Source organism: Cetorhinus maximus, chromosome 25, assembly GCF_964194155.1.
Source record: "Cetorhinus maximus chromosome 25, sCetMax3.hap1.1, whole genome shotgun sequence".
NCBI classification, from domain to species: Eukaryota; Metazoa; Chordata; class Chondrichthyes; order Lamniformes; family Cetorhinidae; genus Cetorhinus; species Cetorhinus maximus.
In genome coordinates, this window is record NC_135903.1 from 1,255,142 (window position 1) to 1,278,740 (window position 23,599).

Genomic DNA, 23,599 nt, shown 5'->3' on the forward strand with positions numbered 1-23,599 from the left:
AAGTTTATAAGAGATCATCCCAAAAATAGTGTATAAATGTTTTTCTGGTTCCTGGAAAATGAATATAACATATTTTCTTTACTATCTGAAAAAAAAACAAATACATTTGTTCCCTACGTGCCATACTTGCAATAAAAGCAAAGACATTTAACATTTTAGATTCATCCTTTCTTATTTTCATCTTTCTTTATCAAATAGCACTGACTACCAAATAGCAAAAGTACTTGGAACATTGGAGTCTTTTAAGGATTATTTGAATAATTATTGAGTCCATTCAGCTTATACAACAACTCACATTTAGATGGCGACTAACATACAGGCTCCAGCTTCCTAGTTAGGCACAAGCCTCTGAAAACAGATTGCAAAAATTTCTAATCCACAAGATGCTAATGTATGGGTAGGTTTAACACAATTTTGTAAATTATGACTTTTTTGTCTTATATTACAAATCTTGTCTTCAGTAAAGATGCTCAGCTTGGTGGACAGCCCAAGATGGCAGTTAAATGCATTTGCAAAAATTAGTTTGAGTTACTGAATTGGAAATGCTTAGCAGGTCAGGCAGCACCTGTGGAGAGAAACAGAGTTGACATTTCAGGTGGAGATGACCTTTGATTAGATCTGATCTGTTCTGATAAAAGGACATCTTGACCTGAAACATCAATGCTGTTTCTCCCCATAGATGCTGCCTGAGCGGTTGAGCATTTTCAGCTGTTTTTGTTTTCATTTCAGATTTCCAACATCCAAAATGTGGGGGACAATAGCTCCCTGGTGCATACTCCATGGCAGTGCCTCAGCCAATCAGGGTTGACTTGCCAACCAATCAGCACCCTTTTCTCATGTAGTGTTAATTGTAGCGCTCTTTGAAATTTGGCATTCTTCCTGATGAGTGCAAAATGAAAAGCTTTGACAACATGTCTCTTTTTTCAGCAATGATTCCATCTACATTGTTTACAATACTGCCTATGTTTATGTCATCAACAAATCTGGATATGTAACTTTCTATCCTATCATTTAAGTCATTAACAATTATGTTAATTATGTTAATAACTGAGGCCCTAAAATAGGTCCTTGTAGGAAACCACTAGTCAAATTCTGCCAATTAGAGTACCTCCCATTATCCCCATTCTCTGGGCTGAACCTTTGGCCCACACTGACGTTGGAAATGGATGCAGATTGGGCCCCAAAAATTGCAAGGCTGGCTGGTGTGCTAGCTTCCCAGCGCTGTTCCCAACATTGGCCATTTTGGACAATGCGGCTTTGGAGCGTGGAAAGGCCGCCAACCCCCACAATGTGGGCAGGCAATTAGGCTCATTCAGAGCCTTGTTAAAGTAAGGTAATGCAGGATGACCGGGATTTTCCAGTAGGCCTCCAGTCTCCTGATGCGACTGGGGGTACATCAACTGCCTGAAGCTGGGAACCGAGCAGTAGGTCAGGTATCAATGCCCCTGTAGGACCTATAGGCCCTTCTGCCTGCCTGGTTGGGGGTACAGACAAAGGTCACCCTTTTGAGGGGCTCCTTCCCCACCACCTTCCTCACAGCGGTGGCCTGGCTGCTTTTTGAGGAGTGGCTGAGAGGGCATCTTTTTGTTGACATGCTCTCCCAGTTACCTAACTGGAATTGCACCCCAGTGGTCCCCTGAAGCTGGAAGGCCTCTGATTTGCTCTCCAGCTTTGTGAGCCTGTCTGCCACCGTTAAATGGATAGGGAACCTGTGCCCACGCCAAAATCTTGTCTTTAGTCGGTTTCCTACCAGAGGCAGGTTCAGGACCTGAAAACATGACTCTTGTGTTCCGCCTGCCTAGGGGAAATTCAACTTTCTTATCTCCTTCCACTCAGCCAATTTCCTAACCAGGTCAATTCCATAAGCTTCACCTTTGACTAAGAGTAATATGTTTTGCATTTTTATTTCAGATCCTCAGTTCTCTTATGATTATCCTGCTAGGCACCTATGGGATCTCTTTTCCTGCGCAGACACAAGGAAAAAAATTACTCTAATTGTTATTCATAGAAAAATCATAAACCTGTTGGATCTCATTAGAAAGAGTTTAAAACAAACCTTTTTGCTGTTTGATCTGAACACATAATGATCAGAATGGTGCCTGGCTTTTTCTAAAATTGAATATGAATGTGTACGAACTAAATGGAATGGCTCTGGTTGTAGTTGAAAGAGATCTAGAGGTCTTAATAAGCATGATGCCTAAAATGTCCAATCACTGCTGAACAACAATAAACAAAGTAAATAAAATTGTGGTGCAAATGCCAAAGCGGTGAAGTTTAGATGAGACAGTCATGCCTAAACAGTACTGTTCTTTGACCACACCTTAAGTACTGTAGCCAGTTTTGGTCATCAAGGTACAAAGAAGACATTGAGTTTGATTTCTGTACAGGTGGTGGGTATTGTATAAGTTAAAATCTCACTTATTCAGTTGCTGGAGAAAGTTTAGAGAAAAAGCAAGAGGCTGATCCCTTGAGCCAGAGGCCGAGAGACAGTGCTTGCTTTAGTGGTGATGTCATTGGATTAGTAATCCAGAGGCCCAAATTAATGCTCTGGGGAGAGGAGGCAGCTGGTGGAATTTAAATGCAATTAAAAAAAAAGTTCAATTAATAAATATGGAATTGTCTCAGTAATGGTGATCATGAAACTATCATCAATTGTCGAAAAATCCCATCTGGTTCACTAATGTTCCCCTTTAGGGAAGGGAAATCTGCTATCTTTACCTGGTCTGGCCTACATGTGACTACAGACCCACAGCATGTGGTTGACTCATAACTGCCCTCTGAAATGGCCTAACAAGCTACTCAGTTGTGGCAGTTAGGGATGGGAAACAAATGCTGGCCTTGCCAGTGATGTCCAGATCCCATTAACAAATATTTTAAAAACTGGTTTAAGGAATTTTTGGATAAATTTGGACTTCTCAGCCTTCAAAGGAGGCCCTGAGAGATGATCTTATAGAGGTATATAATAAACAATGCGAAAAGGATAAATTATTTCAAAATAAATAGTGAACATAGGACAAGGGGACACAAGCTCAAAGCAATAAAATGCTAATATTAGGAAATCCTTCACATAAATTCTGATCAATGCATAGAATAGACTTCCAGGTAGAGCAATGGAAGTGAAAATCCTGGAATTATGTAAGCAACAGTTGGATGCCACAAAACAGCAGTCAGAAGATTTTTCTGATTGGATAAACCAAAATGGGCCCAATGGCTTTTATTATTATGGTAATCTTGTGATTTATTTTCCTGGCATTTTCAAATTATAACAGAATACATCAGATTGGTCACTTGTTCTATGAACATTTATGGTCACACTCCATCTATTTAGGTACAAGCTTGTTTTTCCTGCCAAAGGGTTTTCTTGTGGTAAGTACCATCACAGCTGGGATAAAAGGTTGTCATGTTGCTTTGAACTTTAGTTGTAACAAGTGCCCAAGTAAATCCTAGTGATGACTCATCCTTTAATAGATGTCCTTCATTCAATTCCCTCCCTTGGCATTACCTCACTGGGAACTCAATGGTAAAACCCAAGTGTAGACCCATGGTCCAGCACTACTCATTGTTTACCCTCAGCTCATTAGATCTAATTTGCCAAATTGATTCTTAGTTGTCTCAAATCCTCCACCAGCCCCATTTAATCTACATTCATTGTGCAGGCGATTTCATTAGGAGGTCTTCTGCAGTGCTCGCTCTCCCAGAAGAGCAGGTGATTGATCAAATAAATTAAGCCCATTCTTGACTGATGACTCTATAAAGTGCTTAAAGAGTCAGCCAAGAGCAATTCATTCAAACAATTAATGCCAACAATCAGGGAATTACAACCTTGCCTTATGTGTTTCATAATTATTTAATAGTGCTTCTTTCCTTGCCACTAAAGCCATGGTCACAGACATTTAACTCGGGGATAAACTCAGTAGTAGCAGCAATTACATTTCTGTACCTTCCATACATTGCAGAATGCCTCACTCTGAAGCGAAAAAGTGAATTTAAGGAATAAACTAATGAGATTGTCAAAAAGATGTTTTTGAAGATGAGGAAAAAATCATAGGGGTTATTGGAATAAAATTCTAGGGAGGGCTGCAGTGACAATCTTCAATTGTACTGCAAAGAGAATAGGGACTGAGCATTAGTAAGAGGCAGATAACTGAAGGGTGTAAAGTGAAATGTAATGTTAGAGAATTGGAGAATTTTGTGGCAGGATTCAAAAATAACAAGAATCTTATTCATTTCACTCTGACTCAGGGGTCACTGAAGCATGTCAAGAGCATTCTTGATGTATGTGTGCAACTATTGTGCAGAATGTGACTTGGGCACACTATTTCTGGATTATCTGAAATCAAAGAGGCTGAATGGACAGAATTTGAAAAAAGTCAATCTTTAGGTGATTTAGGACATGGTTTAATTTTTCAGTGAAGGGGGTGAGGTAGGGGCATACATGAAGGAGGCAGAAGGTGTACCAGACTTGAGGCAAAATCTCAGCAGAAGGTTCAAAGGACTCTGTGCAGTAATGGATTTAGCTAGAGTGGGCAGCCTGGGAGGTTGATGAGATTGGAACTAGAGGCATGTATCAGTAAAGGCACAATGATATGTCAGTTTGAAAATGTCTTGGTCTTGGTGCCTGTGTCAAATGAGGAGCACTATTAATTTTCAATAACACTACAACTTTCATATAACAGGCAAAGCTTATCCAATTGAATGCCTTCTGAGATACTGAATGGAGGGTGGGGTTGCCTCCTGAAACAATCTTAATTGCTGTGATGTCCACCATGCTCTGGGGCACATGGCCACATTCATCCTTCGGAATGTTCCTCATCTTCCACTTATGGAGTAAGTGGTTGCATCATCCATGTCCTCTGTGGGTTTGGTTGAGTGCTACCCATTGTCTTCGAGGGAGATCAAACCTAGGAACTTCTGTTACTGGTTCAGTTGTGAGGTGTTTTTGTTGTATGCTGCGTGCATTCCAGAATTCCATCCATTGGGGTAGTGGATTGACACCAGCTGCATGAGTATTAGCCACAGTTTCCCTGAATGATTTAAGTGGTTTCTTGGTAGGGTTTTCAAATCTTTCTGAATGGGAAAGCTGGTGTTGTTCATGTCACTTTCCATCTCAAAGAGCATGATGGCCTCACAACTGGGAACCACTCATTTGGCATGGACATAAGCATCTCTGACACTGTCCTGGAGTTTAGCTGCATGTCAATGATTTTTGTGTAGTGGCCGTGGCATCATGAGGAAGCGCCATATTCTACAGCAGAGTAGGCTAGGGCCACTGTTTTGGTGTGAAGTGTTCTGGCTGTGCTCCCCATGATGTTCCAGTGAGTTTTCAGAACAGGCTTAACCTGTTTTTCCTTTCTGGCTGGTATTGATAAGATAAGGCTGATAGGTAAGAGTTCTGTTTAGGGTGGGACTCAGGAATTTTGGATAGGGTTCATGGGCAAGTCAACTTCTGCAAAAGAAAACGTTGATTTCTTTCCCAGCAGTGTATTGTTCAGATGAAATGCCAAAACAACTGCTTTCTCTGTATTGAAGAGGAGATGCCATGTTGGGACGCAGCATTCTAGTAGGCCCAGGTCACTGGGGAGTGTCCAGTTTGCTTCCTCTAGCATTGATGTCCACATAGGCAGTGCTGTCATTGGCATAGATGAACTTCTGGAAGTTGGTGCAGGCCATGTCCAGCATATAGACTTTGATAAACGCCAGTGTTAGCACCAGCCCCTCTGGCAGACTGTTGTTAACCATCCATGTTCAGCTGTTCTTGCCACCAAGATACTCATTAGAGCATTGATAAGCCTAAGAGCTTTATGACATTGAATAATTGTTGAAGACTTCAGTAGCAGGTGTTCATGTCAGTGTTTTATGACAAAGACAAGTATCTGAAACAGCTTCAGTCTTCAGCTGCTTCTGGAACATCACTTTAATGTTGGTAGAGTGTGCAAGGACCCGGGCAGACCAGCTTATTCCTTCTCCGAAGTCTGCTCATTTCAGAGGATGGCTTCTAAAAGCAGTTTTATCCAGTTAAGGTTAAGGATGGCCCATTCGACCACCTTGAAGGAGACTTGACAAATGCCATTGATCCTGGCGGCTTTCCCAGACTTAGCATCTGTCATGCTGTGCCCACCCCTTCAGTGGTGAAGGCCTTCAAAAAGATGGGTTGTGGAGCAGCTATTCACAGAGAGAGCTTAAGCAGCTTTTTCATTCTGTGTTTGTTTTGAGTGGTCGTCATTGCCTTTGAGTTGGCTAGGAGGCAGGCAGCAATGGCATCACACTGACCTTTGGAGCCTTGTGTCAAAGCATTGAGGTGGCACCAGGCCAGCAAAGCAAGTGAGAAATCCAGGATTTCAGGGGTCTCTTGTCATCACTAATCAGCCTTCATCTTGGGAATCCATGAGCGCTGGATCTGGATCTTGAGCGGCATGAATCACTGCCAGCAATCTCTCACCCTCCAAAGACTAGCATAGGATGTATTATTTTCTGTAGCTACATAAGATACTTCTGGCAGCCCCGATTTTCAGCAGTTAAGCAAAATGTTCGTAGTTGTTTGGGGGTGGAGGTATTCTCTGGATTGTGTTCTCGACAAGGCTTATGAAGGTGGTCCATGAATCCTTATGAAAGTTCCACGTTGGTATCGGGACAGACGCCACTATTGACACCTTGATCCGTCCATGTGAGAGGCTGGGTTAGTGTTGCCAGTGTGAAAAGTTTGTAAGGATCTTCTGGGAGTAGGTTAGCATTTTGCTTTTGCTGTCACCAATTGTGAACCCGAGGTCTGGTGAGTATTCCTTCTGCCAATGAGCAGAGGAAAAGATGCTGGCTATTTTGCTTCATAGACAAAATGGATATCAGAAGCCAGCACCCAATCTTTTTGCTGTTGGCCCGCTAAGTCTACTTATTGCTAGCTCCACATGGAAAGGTGGCTGTTGAAATTGCCAATGTAGATGGCTGAGTGGTTGGCATTTTGTGGGCAATGGTCAGCCATGTCTTCATTATCAGCTTCTAAACATTCACTGCAGTCATCTTGTTCACATTGGTTTTAATGAAGAATGGTGAGTGCTCTGCTGGCCAGATTGCTTCATCTATTGGTATGAATCATGTGTATCTGGCATGGATTGGTTTCAAGTTGGCAGGGTTCTTGGAGGCCAAGAACATCTATCACTGGCATTCTCTGTTTCCTTGCCAAGATCTCACACATCACTGTAGAGAGACCTTCACCGTTGAATGGATAAATGTGGAGTGCCAGGCCAATTGCCTTGGTTGATCCTGAAAAGTTTGGTTGACATGTTTGATGCTTTCATACTTTTCAGACCGGGAGGCCACTTTCACATATTTGGTCACCTTTTGATGACATTAGCTGGCAAGTTCTGAATGAGCTAGCATACACAGGGAGACCAGGTGCAGTAATAATTCAAATGATAATTTTAATGTAATAATTGTAATGTAAGTCAATATATTTTGTCAACACATTCACATTACCAAACAGAATTGATACTTCAAACCAGTAGAGAAATTCTCTACATATTTTAGCTTTAGTATGCAATCCTGTAAAACTTCAGTATTTCTGAAGCTGAAACTTAAATCTCTATAAAAGATGCACTATCCCTGCTTGCAGAATTCCAATTTCCTCTCCATCTCCCCTACCATATCTCCGCCCCCACCCCAGTTACTCAACAACAATGGGATAAAGACCATATTACATGGCCTTTACCCAGGGCATTACTTACTCTGTCACTTTAATTGGACATTATATGCTTTCCTTTAATTGCAAATAAAGCTTCGGGCCATGCATTTGCATACTGACAGCAATAACATTTTTTTCATGTGGAGATAGCAATGAAATGTTGGACCTAATCTCCTCTAATAACGCAGCAGGTAACGTGACCTGTAACATGTTTGGAGACATTTAATGCAGTTAATAGTCAATTTTTAAAAACAGATTGAGAGCTGTGTTGAAGTAGCTCAAGAAAAAGATGTAAACTAGTTAACCAGTGCATGACCAGAACCCCACCATTTCACAATATGACCTGATGTGGTTTGTGCATATCATCGTTATGAAATTGACTATGGTTCTTTCCCAAAATGGTGAAAATCCGCCTTTCAGTCCATTGCAAATCCATGCTAAGATGGAATTCCAGAAATTGGAACAAACCACCCATTTCCGATCACTAAGTCCTGGATGACTCCAGTGCCATCTGAGATTTTCAATAATTGAGCAGCAGCAACATTTTCATGTTTTATAGTGATAATTCACTCTGCAACATTCCAAGGGAGATCAGGACATATTTTGTTCATGTACAATCTTTAAAAAACAATCCCAAACTGGTGGTTAGTCTGTGGAATTCTCTGCCACAGGGCACAGTGGAGGTGGGGTCAATGAATTTATTTAAGGCTGAGTTAGACAGATTTTTGGTAGACAAGGGAATTAAGGGTTATGGGGTTACAGACAGGAAAGTGGAGTTGAGACCACAATTAGATCAACCATGATCTTATCCAGTGGAAAGCAGGCTCAAAGGGCCGAATGGCCTAATCCTACTCCTAAATTCTATGTTCCTATTCGCAGAGAACTATAAGATTGCGGAAAGCACTGGATAGCTGTTTAAAGGTGGTTGTATGGTTGTTTTCCCTTTAAGAAAGGTTGAGAAATACCGACTGAACCGCCTTTAAATTGGAAGTTGAAGGTTTTACTGTGTTAGCAAATTACTTTTTTCCCTGTTATGCGTCGCAGTCACCGGCAATGGTATTTAACCCTTCATTTTCCAGTCCATTCTGACTCTCTTTTTCCACCGAGATTAACCCATAGATTGCGCCCGACTCCTCAGAAAGTCCACTCCTTACATCTCATTTGAGAAGAAGGGGTTTGGGCTGACACTAACCGGCTGTGGGGTCGGATCTGACACTGCAGATACCTGAAGGATGTCCCATTTCTTCAGTTTATGGTGAACAATTGTCTTGCCTCCATCATTATCTTTGTACATATTTCTTCCGAAAATAAAACGAGACTTTCACCCAAAACTTTGGATACAAATTTGGGGCAATTGCCCCTTTTTTTAAAAAAAAAAGTGATTTGGCCTAAAGAAACTTAATTTGGCATTTTCAATGTAGAAAATCCTTCTGTCTTAAAAAAAAAATGATTTTTATGTCCCTGCCAACGCGAATTCTGCAAGTGTCTGGGTCCGGGAGGAGGGTGGATGGTTATAGTGCACCCGGAATAGAAAAGCCGTGTTGTTTGTGCAGTCCCCACTGTGTCACATTGTCATCGGGCAGATGCTGCGATATGATTCGAGGCTGGTAGCGGGAGTGCGAGAGATTGCAGCGCGGTCTGAAGGACCGAATGAAGAGTTTCAATGGAAATGTAAGAGTGAACGATGGAGAGGGGGAGAGCTCTGAATTATTGCGGCGAGGGGCAGCAAACGACTAATTGTAATGATGGATATGGAAGAGAAACATGTGATGTGGTAGATCAGCCACAAGAAATGCATTGGTTTCTCCGAGTTTAGCGCTGTGACTGGGGGACGTGACTCTTTGTACTATCTCACCGTGTGGATCCGCACAAAGTTCTGGGCTGTCGGTTGTGACAAACTTCAATCACCTACAATGACATAGTTCTAAAGTGAGAAACTCTTAATCAACGACGGGAAAAATGCCTGTTATGAAAGGCTTGTTAGCGCCTCAGAATACCTTTTTGGACACCATAGCAACGCGGTTTGATGGAACACGTAAGTCTGAAAGAGACAGGACATTGAATGGGAATGAAATGCTGATTTTCCATAGCTTTGGGGTATTAATTTGAGTGTATAAAGGGTGAAGGGCAATGCCTTGCAATGCCTCCGATTAGCACCAAGTTCAAAACACGAACCATCCTTATTTGCAATGTTCTAATTCTCAGCTTTTGCTTGAAATTATGACTTTTCGTGCAGTAGAGTGGCACCTTTGGAAATCAGTGTTTCTGACCCAGACACTTTATGTAAACTCTACAGTATCAGGTGAAATCTCGGCCAGGTGTGATATGTATAAAATAATAGTGACCTCAGAAACTGGAAAAATAAACTCTCTTTGTTTGTTGGGTTGCTTGTAGTCTCCAGGGAAACGGTGGGTGGTAAACAGCCTGGAGCTCAGGGCTTCGGAGGTATTCAAGATTGCGTTTTTAAAGTTACATTTAGAAGGAGCCTTTTAACCGTTTTAGCCACAAAGCTAAAGGATTAACACAATATAATTGTCCACAAAATGCCACAGGACATATAACGAGAGACATTGGTTAAAATCTGTTCTATCCCCTTCTCCACCCAGCGCTTCCCCTGCTGAACTGAGAGATGTAGGGGTTATAAAACCAAAGGTCGAGAGGAGGCTAAGGTATTTTTTTCCAGGTCATTCGGTTCCTATTTCGTGTAAAGTTAACTGGGTTCATTCAGGACAATGTAACAAGATGCACCGTTTCAGGACCATGGACAACTCAGTCTTTAAATGCGGCAGCCTGGACTCATCCAAGAGGATTGAAGGAGCTTTATTAAACATATCAAAGAAAAATATTATTTTTTCTTTCCGTAGGAATTATCTCCAGAATTTCCTTAATCTTTCTTGTTTCGATTTATTTTACTAATTTATCATCGACTAATATCGATTTACTAATTTAGATTTACCATAATGAATAAACTTTCAAAGCACACACAAGCGCAAAAACCTGCAAAGATACGAAAATATGCAATCAAAATCACTGAAAGTGAGTATGCATCTATGCATATTGGCTGCCTTTGCATTGTTCACCAGATGGCCAATATTCACAAGTCAGCCTAGCCCCACACCAGGGCTCGAGCACAAAAATCTAGGCTGACACTTCAGTGCAGTACAGAGAGAGCACTACATTGTTGGGGATGCCATCTTTTGGATGAGGCCCCGTTTGTCTGCAGGAGTGGATGTAAAAGATCCCGTGGTATTGTTTTGAAGGAGAGCAGGAGCGTTATCCCTGGTGTCCTGGCCAATATTTACCCCTCAATCAACATCACAAAAAAAAAGCCACAGGTTATCTAGTGGTTATCACATTGCTGTTTGTAGGAGTTTGCTGTGCTCAATTTGGCTGCTGCATTTCCTACAATACAACAGTGACTACACTTCAAAACTACTTCATTGGCTATAAAGCACTTTGAGATGTCCGATGGTCATGAAAAGCACTATGTAAATGCAAGTTTTTCTTTTCTTTCTTAATAATTAGTCATGTCAGCCTGTTGCCAGACTATTGCCAGTAATGAAATCCTCAAATTAGACACTGACTTGACTTTACTGGCAGATCCAAATTGTAACTTCCACATACATTGCAAACAAGGTAACATGTGTTTCAGTGTATTTTGTAATGTTGTAAAACAGAAAGATGGCAGAATAGTGATACTGATTCTGTATTAGTAAATCCAGAGGCACGGCCAAATGCTCCAGAGTCATGAGTTCAAATCCCACCATAGCAGCTTGGGAAATTTAAATTAAATTAATAAATCTTGAATAAAATGCTAGTCTAATTAATAATAATCATGAACCAATGGATTGTTGTAAAAACCCATCTGGTTCATTAATGCCCTTCCGGGATGGAAAACTGCCATCCTTATCTGGTATGACCTACATGTGACAACAGACCCACAGCAATGTGGTTGACACTTAACAGCCTATCAAGCTATTCAGTTATATCAAACTGCTACAGAAAAAAAGCACTGTGGGTGTACCTACACCACATGGACTGCAGCAGTTCATGAAAGCAGCTCACCACCAGCTGCTCAAGGTCAATTAGGGATGGGCAATAAATGTTGGCCTCACCAGCATTGCTCACATCCCAAGAATAAATTTAAAAATACAAGAATCCATGAAGAGTTCAGATGACATCTGGGAGGTGTGATAACATGCTTTGGAGCTCAATACTAACACCACGGACTGGTTAGATGTGGATTCACGCCTGTAATTTTTTTCATGCTTGCATGTTTTCAGACTGCAAAATCTAGAAGGGGGAATCAAGGGCTACAATCATGGGGCAGGGGGATGGGGCGCTGTAACTGAAAGGATGCTGTGATGATGTCGGGCCTGGGAGGGTGTGTGGGGGGGTAAGAAGGTTACGTATCATAGAAAAATGAGTTGAATCACAACAAAAGAACTTGAGTGGCTGACTAATTATCTGAATACCTGAGGTGTATCTCTTTCCTCATTTTTTTTTGTTTTCTTCATAACTTACCTACAGATTTTGACATTTTTACTTCCATTTCATTCCAATGATGGGCAGTTGAAGTATATGGCCTTTACTGAAGTAATAATCCACCACATTATTCACATTGCAGTGTTGTTTTACATTGTGTTATTGAAGCAATATTAAGTTGTAATTCATAGCTTGCTGCAGGAAAATAATTAGGTATACGCTGTATAGCCCACAGAAGCAAATTGTACTGGAATTATATGCATAAATGTATTTAAAGTCTTTTTTGATCCACAATCTTGCCTTCATCAATGTTCATTTTGTTGTTTAGAAAATTAATTTGAATAATTAGAACAGGCAGCCCTTGGAAAATTAATTACAATTTTACCAAATTGTCTTTTCAACTATAGTCACTGTAAAGGTTGCTAGTGTAATTTGCAGAATAAATTCTGATGGACACAAGAGAGTAGGTTGTCAACACTGTGAAGCAGTTTAGTCAAGGAATAATAGGAGATCCTGTTAACATCTAGTCTGAAAAGTAACTCTAATTAAAATGTCAATGTTCTTCTAACTCCTATCATAGTAATAGTTTTTATTTTACATAACAATTGTGATGAAACCTCCAGCTAACATAGGAATGGATTTACATAGTACCAACTAAATTCCCATTAGATCCAGTATAAAGAGTTCTTGAGCCAAACATGCAACAATGCATTAAGTGCTTTTTCACTGGATCTGTAACTTTTCCATTGGATCTGCAATAATTCCCTGTATTATGCAGATGAGATAGGGTTTCTGTGGCGTTAGACCTATATACCACAGCTTTGTGTGCCTATTCACTTTAGAATTTATGGGGAAGAAAACTGGGTGAGGGAAGCATAATGGATGGCCAGAGAATGGAATTGGGGCCAATAGATAAATAGTCATATTTATAATAAACCAGTAAGACTTCAAAAAATAGGAGACCAGTTCTTCATGTGCAGTTTCAGCAAATTTTCCCAAATTTACTAAAAGAAGACACCAAGCATCATGAATTTTTGAATAGAATAAAGCTCAATGTTTAATACACAATTCTCTTCTTGGCCATGAATTTTTTTTAGAAGAAGTGGCATTTATGCATAATGTATCCCCTTCCTCACTTTGGTTTTCAAAGTGTTAATATAAATTATTTGACATTGTTTTGTTGCCAGTGCTACAACGCAGTGCAAAATGTCGGATTGTTCAGTGCACCCAAGTGCAATGGAGCCACAGGCTGCAGGTTCTAGGTGTATGTAATGAATATGTAAATTTGGCAAGGTTCCAAGAAAACCTAGAGCTGATCCAGCAAAGAAACATAGTCAAATGCTATCAGACAGCAGTATTTCTTGAGTTGAAGAGTAGCTTGCTGTTACGGGTCAATGAAAGTATTGATGAGGCAAATAGAGAAAAAAAATATTGGTCAGTGAGTTGCCAACTAGAAGGTATAAATGTCAACAACAAAAGAATGAAGTGCGCGATTAAGGGCAAACATTATGCAGAGAATTGTTAGGACATGCAATGCCTGACCAGAAACAATGAAGGAAGCTGAATCCATAATATCTCTTTAAAAGGAAGTGAATAAATATGTGAAAAAGGTTCTTACAAAAACAGTTCATGAAATGGGGCTAAATAAATTGTTCTTTTAGAGAGCTAGTCTCGGTTTAATGGGTCAAAGGTCTTCCTTTTAGGCTGCTAAGTTCTATGGTTTAGAAGGGGATTGGGTCAACTTAACCAAATTCAGAGGCATTTATGTCTCTGCCTGGGTCTGGAGAGGGAATTCCTGCAGTACGATAATTTGTTAGATGAGGCTCTATTACCCTGCAGGAACTTTGCAGAAAAGGACTTAAAAGTAAAGTGACGCAGTGCAAAAAACCATACCAATCATGCATTGGCAAGTTTTATTTATGGTTTACTTATGTGCTTATATGGCAATCATATAGTTTCCTGAACTAACACATTGGGCTATATTTTACTGTGGACTTTGGAATCCTAACATCAGGCGAAAAAGTGGATTCCCAGACCACATTTACCACCAGGGGGATCAGCTCGGCAATTTTACAGCAGGTGGCCTCCAAATTGGCTGCCTGCAAGCCCACTTTCCAATTAAGAATTGCTGACAGCTCCTGATGCTGCCAGCCCAACCAGAGAGCTGTCAGCCCTAGAACCTTGGCAGCTCCAGCTGAGGTACGTTGGAGGCATTCAGGGTGCCTCAAATTGGATGTCCTGAGACTTGTCACAGAAAGGCCACCTCCATGAAGCTGGCAATCTCTCCATGCATTGGGAAAAATGCCAGAGGGCCCTGTAAAATGGCCACTAATTGGGGCCTTAATTATGCAGTTTGGCTGCCCACCTCAATGGAACTTCACAGCCCACTCCTAGTCTTAGAAAACATCCCAAGGGCTGGTATAATTCAGCCCATAGCTTTACCCATTTGCCAAAAGAGACGGGAATGGCATGCATAACTCATTAGTCATAGAACAAGTCCCACCTAGTGATTGGATTGCTCATGAGGAAGCATCCCACAATGTAGCTAGTCTGGCATTCCCATAGTGATACCATCACATCTGCTGTCCCAGCTTCCTTTTGGAAAATAAGCTTCTGTCTGGACTAATTGTTGGACAAAATGGAGAATGTTCAACTCTGTTCACAGATGCAGGTATCTAGGAACCAATGGAATCTCTTGTACAGCCTTACCTACGTAACATCCATCTGTATGTTCTCTTCCTCTTCCACACACATCACGAGCAGAATTCCCACTGGGAAACCCTTTTGGGTCTGAAATGATTGATGAGGAAGCAAATAATTTGTGACAGTTTGGAAAAGATCTTATGAGAAGCAAAGCGTCAAGGACTGGAAAGAAATGAAAACGTGATTAAACATGAAAATGTGATTAAACACGCTACCCATTATTAAACACGCTACCCATTATTAAACATGCTACCCATTATTAAACACGCTCCCATTATTAAACACGCTACCCATTATTAAACATGCTACCCATTATTAAACACGCTCCCATTATTAAACACGCTACCCATTATTAAACACGCTACCCATTATTAAACATGCTACCCATTATTAAACACGCTACCCATTATTAAACACGCTACCCATTATTAAACATGCTACCCATTATTAAACACGCTACCCATTATTAAACACGCTACCCATTATTAAACATGCTACCCATTATTAAACATGCTATCCATTATTTTCGTGTCCTTTTCAGGATACGTACTGTTGCTTAAACACCAGCTTGAAATAAGTAATCTTTACAGTTGGCATTCTCCACATCAGAATGGCAGGAAATGGCTGACATGTTCATAAATCCATATATAAATGAAACTTCTGCCCTTGCTGATCCCACTCCTGCAGGTGAAAACCTGGTGATTTTTTTTGAGGAAGGATGTTCATGTGTTTTCTGATTCCAGCCACTGAAAACCACCCAAACCTGGCAATGTTTATCAAAAGGCACAGGCTGGTATGTTGCTGGACTCACTGCCCATGAAAACACAATCTCTACACATGTAAACATACTAGCAATTTCTTAGCAATTTACTTCTGAACTTGGTACTTACTGGTGCCACTATAGCAATTCCAGTTATCTACAAGCGTGTTTTAATTTTATTATCCATCTGGAGCTGACGTACAGAATACGATTTTACTATATCAACCGAAGCTGTCATTTTCTCCTTTAAACTTATTGAGTAATCTCTGTCTTGTTTTTAAAAGAAAAAATGGTTTACGTGTAATTTTGAATATCACATAATGTCCAACTTGAAGTTAACTAACTTCCATTTTGTACAAGATCTCGCATACCTCAGTCCTCACCAACTTCCATTGACTTCCTGTCTCTTAATGCATCGGCTTACAAATCCTTTTTATTGTTTTCAAATTCCTTTGGCACCTTGCTCCATCGTGCCTATGTAATCTTCACCAACCCTAGGCCCAGCATCTAGCCTCAGCTCTCCTGACATTAGTCTTCTATGTTTCTCTCTCCCTACCTGCCACTTCATTTCTCTGTCAGTGGCACAGAATTTCAGCCACCATTCCTTTTTTATACCATGTGACTTGTACCCTACACCCCTCTTTATCTTGGTATCTCTTTCTTTCCTTTCAAAAGCCTACCTCTTCAACCACACTCTTTGGTCACTTTCTGCAAAATCTCTCCCACTTCCTGCTATTGCTCCCAACAACAACAAATTGCATTTATATCATTCCTTTAATGAAGTAAGACATTGCAAGGCAGTTCATAGGAACATTGTCAAACAAACTTTTCACCATATTGTTTATTCGTTCATGGGATATGAGCATCACTGGCTAGGCCAGCATTTACTGCCCATCCCATATTGCTCTTGAGAAGGTGGTGGTGAGCTGCCTTCTTGAACCGCTGCAGTCCATGTGGTATAGGTACACCCACAGTGCTATTAAGGAGGAAGTTCCAGGATTTTGACCCAGCAACAGTGAAGCAACGGTGAAAAAACTTTCCAACTCAGGATGGTGAGTGGCTTGGAGGGGAAATTGCAGGTGCATGTGTCTGCTGCCCTTGTCCTTCTAGATGGTAGCGGTCATGGATTTGGAAGGCACTGTCTAAGGAGGCTTGGTGAGTTCCTGCAGTGCATCTTGTAGATGGCATGCACTGCTGCCACTGTGTGTCAGTGGTGGAGGGAGTGAATTTTTGTGTATGTGGTGCCAATGAAGTGAGCTGCTTTGTCCTGGATGGTGTCCAGCTTCTTGAGTGTTGTGGAGCTGCACTCATCCAGACACGTAGAGAGTATTCCATCACACTACTGGCTTGTTCCTTGTAGATGGTGGACAGGCTTTGGGGTGTCAGGAGGTGAGTTACTCGCCACAGGATTCCTGGCCTCTGACCTGCTCTTGCAGCCACAGTATCTATATGGCTAGTCCAGTTCAATTTCTGATCAATGGTAACCACCAGGATAGTGGGGGATTCAGTGATGGTAACACCATTGAATCAAGGGGCAATGGTTAGATTCTGTCTTGTTGGAGATGGTCACTACTAACACTTGTGTGGAGTGAATGTTATTATCCCTTGTCAGCCCAAGCCTGGATATTGTCCAGGTGTTGATGCATTTGGACATGGACTGCTTCAGTATCTAGGGACTCATGAATGGTGCTGAACATTGTGCAATCATAGTGAACATCCCCATTTCTGACCTTATGATGGAAGCAAGGTCATTGGTGAAGCAGCTGAAGATGGTTGGGCCTAGGACACTACCCTGAGGAACTCCTGCGGTGATGTCCTGGAACTGAGATGATTGACCTCCCAACATCCGCAACCATCTTCCTTTGTGCTAGGTATGACTCCATTCAGTGGAGAGTTCCCTCTCTAATTCCAATTGATTCCATTTTTGTTAGGGCTCCTTGATGCCACACTGCCTTGATGTCAAAGGCAGTCACTCTCACCTCACCTCTGGAGTTCAGCTCTTTTGTCCATGTTTGAACTAAGGCTGTAACGAGGTCAGGAGCTGAGTGGCCCTGGCGGAACCCAAACTGACTGTCAGTGAGCAGGTTATTGATAAGAAAGTGCCACTTGATAGCACTATTGACGACGCCTTCCATAATTTTGCTGATGATCAAGAGTAGACTGATGGGGCGGTAATTGGCTGGAGTGGATTTGTCCTGCTTTTTGTGTACAGGACATACTTGGGAAATTTCCACATTGCTAGGTAGATGCCAGTGTTGTAGCTTTACTGGAACAGGTTGGCTAGGGGCGCGGCAAGTTCTGGAGCACAAGTCTTCAGTACTATTGCCAGAATATTGTCAGGGCCCATAGCCTTTGCAGTATCCAGTGCCTTCAGCAATATCTTGATATCACGTAGAGTGAATTAAATTGGTTGAAGACTGGCATCTGTGATACTGGGGACCTCCGGAGGAGGCCGAGATGGATCATCCACTCGGCACTTCTGGCTGCAGATTGTTGCAAATGCTTCAGACTTATCTTACACGCCGATGTGCTGAGCTCCCCAAACATTTAGAATGGGGATATTTGCAGAGCCTCCTCCTCCAATGAGATAATCATCGACCACCATTCACAATTGGATTTGGCAGAACTGCAGAGCTTGTATCAGACCTGTTGGTTGTGGAATCGCTTAGCTCTCTCTATCACTTGCTGCTTATGCTGTTTGGCATGCAAGTAGTCTTGTGTTCTAGCTTCACCAGGTTGAAACCTCATTTTTCGGTAAGCCTGGTGCTGCTCCTGGCATGCCCTCCTCATTCTTCATTGAACCAGGGTTGATCCCCTGGCTTGATGGTAATGGTAGAGTGGGGGATATGCTGGGCTATGAGGTTACAGATTGTGATTGAGTACAATTCTGCTACTGCTGATGGCCCACAGCACCTCATGTTTTCCCAGTTTGGAGTTGCTAGGTCTGTTCAAAATCTATCCCATTTAGCACAGTGGTAGTGCTACACAACACGATGGAAGGTATCCTCAATGTGAAGGCGGGGCTTCGTCTCCACAATGACTGTGCGGTGGTCACTCCTACCGATACTGTCATGGACAGATGCATCTGCAGCAGGCAGGTTGGTGAGGATGAAGTCAAGAAGGTTTTTCCCTCCTGTTGATTCCCTCACCACCTGCCACAGACCCAGTCTAGCAGCTAAGTCCTTTAGGACTTGGCCAACTCAGTCAATAATGGTGTTACCAAGCCGCTCTTGGTGATGGACATTGAAGTCCCCCACCCAGAGTACATTCTGCGCCCTTGCTACTCTCAGTGCTTCCTCCAAGTGGTGTTCAACATGGAGGAGAACTGATTCATCAACTGAGGGGGTGGGAGGGGGAAATGGTATGTGGTATTCAGCAGGAGGTTTCCTTGCCCATGTTTGACCTGATGCCATGAGACTTCATGGGGTCTGGAGTTGATGTTGAGGACTCCCAGGGCAACTCCCTCCTGACTGTATACCACTGTGCTGCCATCTCTGCTGGGTCTGTCCTGCTGGTGGGACAGAGGTTACCGAGGAACAATGATGATGGCGTCTGGGACATTATCTATAAGATATGATTCCGTGAGTATGACTGGCTATTGCTTGACTAGTCTGTGAGACAGCTCTCCCAAGTCCTCATCGTCGATTGTCATAAAACTCAGGTGTTAGTAAGGAGGACTTTGCAGAGTCGACAGGGCTGAGTTTGCTATTGTCATTTCCAGTGCTCAGGCCAATGCTGGGTTGCCTGTCCAGTTCCATTCCTTTCGGACTTCTAACTGTTTTTAATACAGCAGAGTGGCTTGCTAGGAGCTTGCTAAGAACAGTTAAAAAGCATTTGCAACAATCTACAGCCACCACATTGTTGTGGGTCTGGAGTTACATGTAGGTCAGACCAGGTAAGGACAGCAGATTTCCTTCCCCAAAGGGTATTAACGAACCAGATGGAGTTTTATGACAATCGACGATGGTTTCATGGTCATCATCAGACTTTTAATTCCATATTTTTATTGAATTCAAATCTCACCACCTGCCGTGGTGGGATTCATGCCAGGTCCCCAGAGCATTAAAGCAAAAAACTGCAGATGCTGGAAATCCAAAACAGAAACAGAAATACCTGGAAAAACTCAGCTGGTCTAGTTTTGTTGAAGGGTCATGAGGACTCGAAACGTCAACTGTGCTCTCCTCCGCCGATGCTGCCAGACCTGCTGAGTTTTTCCAGGTATTTCTGTTTCTGTTTTTGTCCCCAGAGCATTACCCTGGGTTGCTGGATTATTAGCCCAGCACCAGTACCACTACGCCACCGCCTCCCCGGTATGTTTAAAAGGAAGAAAGAGAGGTAGAGAGGCGGATGGGTTTAGGGAATTCCAGAGCTTAAGGCCTTGGTTGCTGAATACACAGGAAAAAGTGGAAAATGATAGAGCTGGAAACAAAGATGCCTGACCATCCTTTCAGGAAGACAATGGTGTGAGGCGTGGTGCAAGCTGAGGATCTATAAACTTATAAAATGCAACTCTATACCATAGAGTTGTTTTTGTTGATAATTTACTAGTCAGCTTTACACACTGTTGGAACCTGAAGGGATAGGTTTGTCAATTGTGGGGTTCCCATTCAGCTGAAGCTAAATCTGCAAACCAGAGCCCTAACGGTAGGGTGTGCTTTGTTATTGATGACAGAGGGAGCTTACCAGTGTTCCACTCTGGTATGCTACATGGTTTTAGGTGACTAAATTCCAACAGTCCCTTGAGCATACTTGAATCTCTTTAAATCTTGGTTCTGCCAAACTGCACCCAAACTCTGGGTTTAGGCAAATGAAGCCTGTCCCTATAAGCAGAGCATGTATATACCCTAATAGACAAACAAACATATTACTCATTGGCTTGGTCTGCAGACCCAAGTAAGATCATAGGCTTCCATATGTATCAAACATCTTGTTGCCTAATTTTTTTTTTTGCATTTAATCTCCTGTACTTAATCTCCAATCTCCTGTAAATCACCTTTAGCTGTCTAATTATGTGAAAGCCTCTATTTAAGTGTAGCTGCATGATATTGCATAATCTTCTATTTCTGGGGCCGTGTTAAATTACAACATGTTGTAAGTTACAGAGGATGACATAAAGCTGCAAGGACCTTTCAGTAATTTGACAACAAAGAAATCCAGGTAAAGGGAAGGTGATGACACCCTATGTGACTGGTCTCTTTATTGTTGTCCCAGCGCCCGAGGTTTGCAACTCTTTTGCCTCAAACCACAAGTGCCATTTGACAAATTTTCCCATAACAAACATATTACTTAGATAAACTAGAGAAATGATTGATGAATGTTCAGTAAAATGAAAAAAAAAACTGCAGTAAAACAAGAAAATAAATATGACATTTTCAATCAGTTGTTTACTACATTAGAGACAGCTAGCTTCAGATCAGTGTCTGGCTGCACCACTGATTATATTGTACTCATCTATATCCATAGTTTGCCTTTTAACTCTAACTGCAACAAACGTTTTACTTTCTGTCTGATGCTCATTTAGTGCAGGATTTATTTTTGCCTTTAATTCTAAAATTGGATTAATTACACTGAAAAATATTTTGATCAACAAATGTTTCAGTCTGACATAAAAATCTTTCTTCCTCGAAGTTAAGCAACACAGTGACAGAAAAGAAGCAACTGTGTCCATTTATAATCTACGGACAAATCTCTGGCAAATACTGTAAGATTTAGTGATTAAAGCAAGGGTTTTGTAAGCCATGATCGTTGTAGGATGCATTCAATATTTTAGCTCCTTGGCAAAATGGTGGAAATACTTTGTGTGATATTGATGCAATGAAATATGTGCAGTTGGTGAAAAAGGTATTCAGTATATGGACTTTCTTGGTGCCTGGTGACTTATATAGAGAAGTATGACAGATACAACAATGAGCAGGAGGAAGATGAAAGTGGAATCTGAAGTTCCCACAAATGAACCTGAACACAATGAATTAGATGAACCCCATAGCACTTTTTGTCATTCCTGATGTATTTTGACTGACTGCTAGTGCTAATTTTATTGCATTGAGATGAGTTGAATTTTAAATTCTAAAAAGGAATGGCCAGTGATGCAGAGACCTGTTGTAGTTTATGTAGAACACTTACTGCAACATTATTTCCATTATTTTTAACATTTTTTTATATAGAGGAAGAAAAATGAAGGGTAAAAAGCTGGAGTACAGGACTTATCAATGTTGACAAGAGCAAAGGGGATTATGTAAACCAGGAGGTAGTGATTCCACAACATCAAGTTTAGGTTTTACAAACCAGGCGAAAGCAAGAGGCAGGATAGACTAGGCATGGCAAGGAGTTCCCCGATTTGAGAGCTGAGGCTAAATGGTTTGCCTTGAATTTGTAAAAAGACTCAAAGCAAGAAGAGGCCTGATAAGATGGGATGTTATAACTTTAAGACATAATCCTGTCCTCGATACTGCAGAAATAAATAGGTCACCTGCTTTTAACAAATAGTTTGAGAGGTCATGTAGACACAACAGTAAGTTAAAAATGGAGTTGAACTTACAGAAATCAATTACATCTAATTAGAGTTTAGATAAAAGTAAATAAAGAAAAACTGTTTTCAATGGTTGAAGGGTCGATAGTCAGAGGGCACAGATTTAAGGCGATTTGCAAAAGGTCCAGAGGCTATGCGACAAAAAACATTTCTACACAACGAACAGTTGTGATTTGGAATGCACTGACTGAAAGGATGGTGGAAAAGGAAATTGGATAAATACTTGAAGGAGAAAAAAAACGGTAGGATATAGGGAAAAGCAGGGGTGTGGAACTAACTAGATTAGTCTTCCATGCTGTACTATTCTCTGATTCTTATTAGATCATGGAACTAGATATCCGGATCTGATTTTGTGTACCATGATTGGAAAACACTTAAGCTAGATGTACAATGAGAAGAGAAAAAGTATTAAATGCAGGATAATAAGAACTAGGTCTAAAAGAGCAAGATGTTCAAAAAAGAAAGAATAAAAGGCAACAATGGCAGTAGTCTACACATGATTCTTAAAACTAAAATTAAGTACTTTTCTGTTCATTATAAGGAGCACCAGAAACCAGATCATGGAGTTTCAGCATTTAGTGTGGAATGAGAAAATGGATATATTTGGACACAAATCTAACTGAAAGAAGAAGTTGGAGAGGAAGTAATGAGTAAATACACCATCTGTTGTGGCACTGAGCCCAACAAATAAGGAAGTCCCAAATTCAATGCCAGAGTGGTGATAATGGATTATAATTAGTCTCAGTAATACAGGAAAGGAAGGGGAAAAAAATTAAACAGCTTCTGATCACTATTGAGTGATCTCCCGTGGAAAGTGTGGATGGTGTATGAAAATTACTGTGATTTCTCCCTGCTCCCTCTTTCCATGGTTAACAAAGCTGCTGACACACATTTCCTAGATTGATACATAAAGAATGATCATGAGAGCTGCCGGGCACCCATAGCACTGCACTTTGGAATGAATTTACTATCTTGGGTTAAAAGAAGGGAAAAGGGAAGTTAAAATTTGGAGGAGGGCAAAGCCCAGTAAAGAAAGCAGCAAAAGATTATCAACAGAAAATACAATTTTAAGAGGACTGAATCAATTTAAATGGGAGCCTGACACTGGAGGATTTTATTTGTCATTATTAGTGGGTATCAGACAACAGGCCAAATAAAAGCACGGAATTACTTGGCCAAATAAATTGTGCGTTAGGCAAAGGATACAAATTTTGAAAAGTTCTTAATTATCCTGAGCTGAAATGCAATGAAGGAACAGATCCAATAAGCACAAAAAAATCATGGATCTAGTGCAGTATTGCTTATCATTATGAGCTTGTTAAAGGAGCAGCAGGGAACAGGGCACATAATCGCACAACATTTAGTAATGAGTTTGAGATAATGGAAAACTTTAGATGTGAAGAAAAGATTTGATTAGCAGTGATTATAATATAATTAGATTTAAGTC

At 41.2% G+C, this 23,599-nt stretch overlaps 1 protein-coding gene across 1 annotated transcript in view; it reads left to right on the top strand.

Annotated features, from left to right (window-relative positions):
* The first annotated feature begins 9,520 nt into the window (after positions 1 to 9,520).
* kcnh4b (potassium voltage-gated channel, subfamily H (eag-related), member 4b) overlaps positions 9,521 to 23,599 on the top strand; it is a 156,215-nt gene continuing 142,136 nt past the window's right edge. The window contains exon 1 of the mRNA XM_078529140.1: positions 9,521 to 9,710. Within this exon, the coding sequence (XP_078385266.1) occupies positions 9,635 to 9,710 (76 nt within the window). The 5' untranslated portion in view covers positions 9,521 to 9,634. The remainder of the gene's footprint in view (positions 9,711 to 23,599) is intronic.